At 42.9% G+C, this 9,133-nt stretch overlaps 1 protein-coding gene across 1 annotated transcript in view; it reads left to right on the forward strand.

Annotated features, from left to right (window-relative positions):
- Positions 1 to 9,133, forward strand: part of AOAH (acyloxyacyl hydrolase) — a gene marked incomplete at its 5' end in the record, with an annotated part of 47,995 nt that overhangs the window by 20,387 nt on the left and 18,475 nt on the right. Inside the window, 2 exons of the mRNA XM_010168896.1 lie at positions 4,911 to 4,947; positions 5,958 to 6,032. Of these exons, the coding sequence (XP_010167198.1) occupies positions 4,911 to 4,947; positions 5,958 to 6,032 (112 nt within the window). The remainder of the gene's footprint in view (positions 1 to 4,910; positions 4,948 to 5,957; positions 6,033 to 9,133) is intronic.

The following is a 9,133-nucleotide window of genomic DNA, read 5'->3' on the forward strand; positions in this document are numbered from 1 at the left end:
GAATAGCCCTCAAAATGGAGAAGTGGGGACAAAAAAGAAACCCCGAGTTGTTTCAAGACACAGTTTGTTTAAATTTGTCATGAAGGGATGACAGTAATCTCCCCTTAGAAATGAAGGATTATGATGTTAGCTTTTGTGTGTGGGATTAGGTGATGCCTCCAACAACATTTTTAAAAGAGACTTGATTATTCTGTGATTATCACATTGCGTCTCTATTGTATTTAATTGATTTTCATGCTTCAGAAACTGGCTGCAGAAGCTTAGGAAAAGTTCTTCTCCTTGGGCAGATAATTTGGCTTTATGGGATGCTTTTCCTCTATGACAGATGAGTTATGTGAGCCATGAGCAATGAGCACTTCTGTCCCTAGTGCTACTTAGAAACTTGTTAAATGCTTGGGATTTCCTGCCAGCTTTAGGATCAGATAGGGGCTTCCCCAGCCCCCCAGCTCTGACAGCCATAGATCTTACCAGACAGAAGAGGCTGCCCAGTCAGATGACATAATGCAAGGATCACTATCAGATTCAGGTGGGCATTTTCACCTAAAAAATTGCCTTCTAGAGCCAGCACTTAATGCCACTGGCAATCCCTCTGATTCATTTTCCTCCTACCTGTGGCACACATGGTGTTTCTGAGGCTTCAGGTTATCTACATAAGTGTTTTACAATGTGTTAGGTGTCATGGATCAGGTGCCTCTGACTTTCTCATCTGGCTGTCACAGGGCACTAGAGATGATGGATCCCATTATTGAAGTCCCCTAGATGTGCTTTCTGGTGAGAGAATGAAAAAAAAGGCCAAACTAGATTATATCAATGGTTCTTCTCATTTATATCCAGTTCACCTCAGTACCTAATGCCTTATTACCTTGTTCTGTTCTCTTCACGTTAATGGGGGTTGTACTTTCTGCTCTTCCTTTTCCTCAATTCCCTCACAGACTTTTAAAAAAAAAATTTAAAAACCTCTCAATGTGTATATCATTCCTTTTTCTTTCCACTTCACATATCTCCTTTACACTTATTCTACAGACACCTGCAGGTTATAAAAGGAGGTGAGCCTGTGTCAGGGCAAAAGACTCAAGAAAATTGAGAAGGGAATTTAAAAAGGGGAAAAATTACAAGTGATAGAAAAATCCCAGGATATCTTCCCTCAGTATCTTCTCTTCATCATTGCACTGACACCATATTGTAAAGGTTCACTTCTATTGCCTCATTTGACATAATAGTTTCCCCGAATGGGAGGATTTAAATGGCTGCTCTCAGTGTCAGCAAAGTGAAAAGCTGGCCACTAACCTGACCTAGCCTCACCTGGGACAACTTAACCTTCTTCTGAAAAGGATGCTTCACAGCCCCAGGGATACACGATGAGAGGAAGAGATGCTAGAGCTGCAGGTCTGATGAGGGAGGCGTGCAGCGGCGAGTCAGAGCCCAGGGATGGCAAGCCAAGCTGGGGACCAAGAGCAATGCTCATCTCCAGCTCTCTGCAGAAGCATCCAAGCACCCAGCCTTCAACACCAGCACTGTGGCAGAGTTCAGCACAGACTTTCCCCCTTATCCTTCTTGGGACATGCATCTTCTTCACTCTGGAGGAAGGCTTCCACAACCTCTGTGCTGCCAGGACTTCTGCCTTCCCTTTCTTAAAAAAATCCCACTATCCCCTGGAAGTGATGGACCCTTCCCTCTTCTGCATCTGGCTGTGGAGTAGGGCTAGGAAGAGTGCCCCTGTCCCTCAGCTCTCTGTCTATGTCACCCATACCCCATCAATATATTCACATCAGAATTACTGATGTTCATTTTGAGTGACCAGCTTTGCTCACCAGGCACCCCACAAGATGTTTGATATATGAGATAAAGGTTAATAATTTATAACAAATCTATACTCTGACACCATTACTGCTTTCAGCTTGTGGTTGAACAAGAAGCTCACTGTCCTAATTAATGTTTTCCATCCAAGTGGCTTGCTGAACAGTTTTCTACAGATAATTTTTATTATTTCATTGTTTTCAACACGGTTTTGGTGTCTTGCCTTCCAGCAGCTTCACACAGGTTTGTAAGCCATGTGCTATTTCTGGTTTTTGACTGGGTAGAGAGCGATCCTCAGGTATGAGGGCCAGGCATGAATGCAGTTAGAAAGCTCTTCTAAATGTTCTCCAGTGCTTATCGAAGACCTCTTGTTTTGATAGAAGTGTCCTTACAGTAAAATCAGTCGCTAAAAATATTCCAAAAAATTATTAGATAAACACAGGGAAAGTGAATACCCTCAGAATTTCTAAATATCTACAGAACAATCTTGTGATTGTCATCCATGTTTTGCATGAGGTACTTGAACAATGTATGCTATTTCAAAATGTGGGTATTGTATATTCCTTTGACATTTGTAGTCTGATCTGTTTCTTTGAGATTCTTGCCTTTGACCAGAAAAATTAGGCCTTGCTGACACATGCTGTGGCTCACTGAGCCGTCAAGCACCAGATATCTCACAGTGGCTTCAAAACCAGTTAAGAAATGATAATTTTTATATTTTTTCTTTGGCTGCCTTGAAAAGTCTAGTCCACTTGGACTTCATTTGGGGAAAACCAGAGACTTTTTTCTTTGCACCGTTACATTTCCAGTAGCTTTTACAACATAAGGGAGCAAAAGATTAGAAAGCAATAAGCCGTTCTTGTTCACTCAGCACTTTTGGCGCTGTCCCAGGCTCTTTCTGTGCACATTAGTGCTGTTCCTTGTCAGCCACACAAGGTCTAAGAGCAAGAAAAGCGAGAAGTACAGCTCAAGTATTCCAAGGTTTAGGAAATTTGGGGTTACTCACAAGCAGAAGCAAACCAAACCCTGATTCCTCAATCAAAATTTTAAAACTCCACCAGTCTGAAAATGTTTGGAAAGCAACAAAGAGAAGGGCAGGAGAGACTAGGAACAGCTTTCAGGACATCTAACAATGTACCTGTAACTGTTCTGCATAATTTCTTTTTCTCACTTGAATGTTTTCACCACAGATTATATCCTGTACCACAAAAACTTCCTCGGAAAACAGTTCTCTTGAAAAAACCCCTCATTTTCTTAACGTTTTCACTTGATTTGTAACTGTGCTAATGATTTCCACAGAGCTGCTTATAACTACCTACACTTGTGGAGGTAATACACACCCAAGAACTGTTTCTTACTTTTGTATAAATACATTTTTAATTTCTAGAGATCCCAATAGTTGATTTTTGGTTGAACTGCAGCCCCAGTCCAGGGAGCCGGGCGACAGAATGACTTAACAGAGGGGTGTTGAACTCTAGCTGAAAGAAGGGCTATTAAACAGAAAAGAAAATCAACTGGTGGTAGTTATGTTCCAAGCTGTATTTTTGAAGGATTTTGTGGGGCTCTTATTGTGCTGAAAAGAGCTTCTCAACAGAAGGACTGGATTTTGAATGGGCCAGCAACCCTCAGGAGAGAACAGCAGACAGAGATATTCATTTTTAGCTTAGAAGAACTGGATTATTTAAAACATAAAAGATTCCTTGGTATATGTCGTTGGCATCACTGCAAGAGACAATAGCAAAGACACCACTGTTAAAATGCAAAGTGTATTATTGCTACCTTAGGGGTTTAGCTCTTAGATCTTTCCTCTATACCAATCCAGCAGGGATTTAATGATGTTCTGTCCACAAGTTTCCCCCCAAGAGCTGCAGGGAGGACAGGATTTGCTCCTCAAAGCAAGCTTCAGAAGCACAATGCAGAAAAGAGGAGAAACGAGAGACCAGGGAAGAGCTGAGTGAAGAATAGGCGGAGTATAATACAAGAGGAGAAGGAGCAAGAAAAGAGCAGAGAGTGACAATAATGCAAAATAAAAGCAAGTACAACCTGTAGGGCCTGCTTCTCTGAAGTTTATGTTTCTGTACGTTGCTGTGAGGTGAGCTTATTGCAATCACAGTTCTGGTCTAATCTTGAACAATGCATAAAGCCTTTTTTTTGGCTCCTAATTCGCTATAACACTTGCACTGCAGGCAGTGGGGTTTGATTTGTGCGCTGTGGGGAGTTGGGATGTCTATGCAGAGCCTTTGAAGACCTGCTAGTAAGTTTTCTGCATAAGAGCTTTCCTAATTGGGAATGCTTTTCTCATTCAAGGCATAAATGAAAGATTATAGATGCTCACAGATGCTTAGGTGTAGCTAGCTCTTTTCCTGGAGGAGGAGAGATTTGCATCCAACCATTTGGATGAATTGCCATTGAAATGCAGAGCTTCTCGGGAGGGGTGCAGCTGGCCTAATACTATTTTTTGTGAGTCTGCCACTCATGGGGAGAGCAATGCAGACACTCAAACATTGGTGTCTAGTGCTATTTAAGATGCTTTACAGTATTTTTCCCACCTCCAGCTGCCTCTCCAGAAGTGCACAATCTCTCAGGCATCCTGTGCTGTATCTGCCAGCCCTGCTGCAGGTGTCTTGGATACTCTGAGATGTCAAAAATGGCATTTGGTGCCTATGTTTAGGACCTGAATCAGTCCCAACGTGGTATAGCTGTGAGACGCTTACTCTTTCAGTGTGAGTGAGAGCAGTTCGCTTTGCAATTTATGGGGAAAGTTAAAAGTAGATCAACTGTTGACAAGTCAGGTTGGCTGGTTTACAAGAGACTATGTTCAACAGATGGGAAGAAGCTCCCAGATCTGGATTAAAAGCCAGATCCAAACAACCTAGCACTTAAAAGTATTTGATTTTCTACAGTCTGAAGTGTGGGACTCAGGTAAGAGGCAGCACATAGCTTTACTTCCTAATGCCAGCACCCAAAAACATTACAGAGGTTACTTGTTCCATTTGTATTTTTAATGCTTCTACATTCTTGGAAATAGGCAGTGAAGTTGGGTTTTGCACTTCAATTTGTTTGTCACTGTAATGATTTGAACTATTTCTCTTATTCCCCCTATGTGTGATCAGGTGGTTCTTCAGGAAACCTCCTCTATTTAATAAAAAGGTGAGTGTTTAATGGGATTGAAATGCTGACTGGTGGTACAGAACTGTTGCTGGAGTCCTATTTCTTCAAAAGAAACAAGCAAAGCACTGTAAGGAATGTATTACACACAAATGTCCCAAAAAGTGCAGCTTCCCTTGGCCACTGTGCTCTGAAGTGCTGGTTCTTTCTTCTCTGATAAAAATATTCATCAACAGAAGGAAAACCCTTGTAAACTGTGGATATAGCCATCTCCAGGGCCTTGATCTTGGCCCAGTTAAGCCAATGGAGCATTTCCACTAATTTTAGTGAAGAGACCAAGCCTTTCCCTAAATCTGTGCATTACTTCTGATATGGAGCAAGGTCCACTGCATCATCTCCACATCGATGTGATTGAGTAGCTACTGGATAGTGAGAGGCAGCAACTCTCCTTTTCAGATGAATCTGGGTGGGCTGTGGGGCAGTTGGGTTTGATTTAGTTTGTTTGATGCTGATATGGTTCGCACCCTAAGGGTTTTATTGTTCTTTCCTCTGGAAAAAGTAGTGACAAATCCTTGTCCTCTAGCACTGAACTTCTTCAAACTACATCCTGATTTGATCTTGAGCCTAATCCTACACATAAATGTAGTTGTCAGTCAAACATAGTCTTCCCTTCCCATCTTTGATTAAAAACTTTCCATCTTGATTTATCTTTGCCCTGAAATGAAACTGCTTGATTTGGCTTCTGAATAACACAAAGAAGATAGAAAGCCAGCAGGGGAAGAAGTGGAAAAGACAAGTCCACAAGAGGCAAAAAGGATAAGTGAAAAAAACATATATTTAAGAAACTTTACTAAAATATAAAACTATAGTGAAAAAACAAATTTAAAAAAAACCCCAAAACAACCCTCTCCCAAACATAGACGTGTAGTCATCTGAGTATTGGCCAAATCTGAACAGGCCACTTCCAAATGTGATCTCATAGAAGCATGGTGTGTGATTCAGACACAGAGAACCTATTCCTCTGTTAATATAGCTGCATATTTATCTTTTAGCTTGGCCAGAAACCAGCTATTGGACAACCCAGCCATAGTTATCTATGCTACGATCGGAAATGATGTCTGCAATGGGTAAGATGTAAACCAAATTAACATTTCTAGTATCAAGAATTTGACTTCTTTAGAGTACTGCTGTCTGCTTGGACATTTGTATCTCATTGCTTTGCTCTTCCCTGTCATGGCATTTTTCTTTGCTATTGGTCTGTGCTTTGTTCTTATTTTTCAGCTGAAAATACTGGTTGTTGCCTTACCTGTATTTGTCATAGCCACCTACCAGTCCTCATTTGGAGCTTGTCTTTCTTTTACAATCCAGGGATAAAGTGACCAGTGGCATATCTGCAGTAGAATATTTCTAACTTAGCAGATGAAATGAAGAATCACAACAGGAGGGGGTGAAAAAAAACAGTTTAAAAGCATGTATATCCGTCTTACCCAGTGTGGTACGTCCTGTCAGGAGGGAGAGCGTGACTGGTTTACCTTTTCTGAAGAATGACAATGTAGTCCCCTGTCGAGGTCTATTTTCACCCTGCCTCTGCTGCACACTGCCTGCAGTCATTGCTGTGCTCTACTGATGAGGTGCTTTGTCTTTCTGGCTTTACTCACGTCATAAGCTCAGCAGGAGAATGAACTGAAGCTTTCAAAACTAATAGTTCTGGCGTTATCCATTAGCAATGCTCGCAGGGATGCCAAGAGGTCACTAGTTGGATGCTTCCCTTCCTCCCAGTAGTGAGAAGGCAGAAAACACCTTGCAACCAGACCAATGCACAGCACAGCCGCACCACAGTTGCAGGTGGTCCAAGTGCTGTTGTTAGTATAACATTATTTTCACCATGATGAATCTTCAGGTTTTCTTTTAAGCAGAAGAAATAAATCTGACTTAGGCAGAGACTTTCAAAACACTCATTTTTCATAAATGATGCACAATCAGCTAAGTCCACTTCTGAAGCTTTTGAAAAGTCTCAAGTGCAGGTTGTATAATGAAGTTGGAGCTATCATGCAGGCTGATAGACCTTTGCCATTAAAATATCCTGGTGTTAGTAACCTAAAACTTTGCTTACCAGCAAATGCTGGGGTTGAAACTTTGCATGTTGGGTGTTGTGCTCCAGACGGGATGGCCAAAGGCCAGGCAGGGCTTTCCCTGCCACAGCAGCACCCAGGAGCACTCAGCCAGGGCAGAGTGGGACCACAGGGGACACCTTTTTATGTCCTTCCCTGGCACCGCCATCTCCCTGGCTGCATGCAAGCAGCACACAGAAAAAACCTCCCACGAACCCTTCCCCTTTAGCATCTCCCTCTGGTGCTCATGTTCTCTGCACCCCTGCCCAGAACTGCCAAATCTGCCCTAAGCATCACCCTTCTGTCATGGGAAGGACACACAGATCCCCAAAAGTAATGCCACCACCCTTCAACTGAGTGGGAAAAGCAATCCCAGACCTCCTGCTGCTTGCTGACAAGACTGTCCTGTTAATTGAGAAACTTATGGAGATTATGAGTCCCCCACCTCAAATAGCTCCTTCACTGAAGTCCATGGCTCCTGCCACAGAGACTTTCAAGGTGTCTTCTCCCAGGTTTGCCCCGGCCTTTGTCGTGTTCATATTCCAATTCTGCTGTTTCACTGGCTTTGCTAAAAGCACCTCTTTTTCCTGTGTTTCATTCCTCATTCTGCAGGTTACTCCTTTCATTTCTCCTGTCTCTACCACTGCTTTCTATTCTTGCCTGAAGTAAAAAGAAATTTTCTACAAATTTAAACCATTTTGGCCTTGCCTCCCCCATTTCTATGTTCCAAACCAGTATTTATTACTTGAAACTCTGCTGTCTTTTTTATCCCAGCATCCATTATCTGACAGAGACACTTTTGTCTGCTCAAATTCTCTCTACTATCTGTTTTCTTCCAAAACATTTGCAGCATCAAAAGAGGCTATCAGGCTGCAGTGATACCTGTGACTCCAGCAAGGAAAGATGCTGCAGCTTCTGTAGCAACATGTTGTTTCCATCAGATGGGATGTACAGTGGAGAGAGATTTTTTTTCAGTGTCTGGTCATTGTGTGTGTAGCTGCCCTGGCTCTGATGTATCCACAGAGGTTATGGAGGATGTGGAGCATCCAATGGGCTTGACTTCTAATCTAGGGCTTGACAAATAAAAAACCTCTTCAAGGACAGCTTTAAACTGCAGTAATAGAGCCTTTCTGGCCTTATCCTGTGTTTTATCTTCAGAACAGTGTGCTGAGCACACCAGAGACACAGCTCTTAGCCAAAGCATTGTTACAATGCCAGTATTTCATCCCATGTGAAGAGCGGGGCAATGAGTAATATGGATGTTTGTAGAGGAGAAAGATAATGAAATTGGCAGCCTGTGTTACATGTTCCCAGAAGTCTCCACACTATGGTGTCCAAACAGGGCTGGGGGGGAGGGGGGGTTAGAAAAATAAAGACAGATGGTAATGGTATCTCTCAACCCACTGAGGTGTAAATGTGGGACACAATGTGGGACACACAGACCTGGAACAAAAAAAAATCAGACAAGAAAATAATGAGCACCAGCAGTCTGAAATGCTGTATAATTATGGCATGGTTTGGTCGTGTTTTGGGTAAGGCATGATTTCTCCAGCCTCTCTTTCCCAGCTTTGCAGTTGTGGCACCCACAACAAACAGAAAGGTAACAGCAGCAAAGTGAGGTGAGCAGGCAGCCACCAGGGAGGTGACTTGTACAGAGTGGCACCAGTGCCAGCGAGAGCATAACGCTACCTTATTGTGTGGCTACCATCACCAGAGCGCTGCTGCACCCCTCTGGCCCTAAAAATAGTCTGAGAGCATGCAACATGCTCCAGCCCTGGTGTCCTGGTCATAGCAGACCTCTGCAATGAGCTGGGGCTGAGCTCCTGCCCTGCCAAGCATGTATGTGCACGGTGCACGTATGAGGCTGTGGTGTGGTGTGGTGTGGTATGGTGTGATATAATGTGGTGTGATGTGGTAGTGTGGTATGATGTGATGTGATGTGGTATGGTGTGATATGTGATGTGATGTGGTGTGATATGGTGTGATATGATACGTGATTGGTGTGGTGTGGTGTGATAAGGTGTAGTGTGATGTGGTGGTGTGGTGTGATGTGGTGTCCTATGGTGTGGTGTGGTGTGATGTGATGATGTGATGTGATGTGATGTGATGTGATGTGA

The sequence above is a fragment of the Antrostomus carolinensis genome, unplaced genomic scaffold (genome assembly GCF_000700745.2).
Source record: "Antrostomus carolinensis isolate BGI_N321 unplaced genomic scaffold, ASM70074v2 scaffold10525, whole genome shotgun sequence".
In the NCBI taxonomy this organism is placed as follows: Eukaryota; Metazoa; Chordata; class Aves; order Caprimulgiformes; family Caprimulgidae; genus Antrostomus; species Antrostomus carolinensis.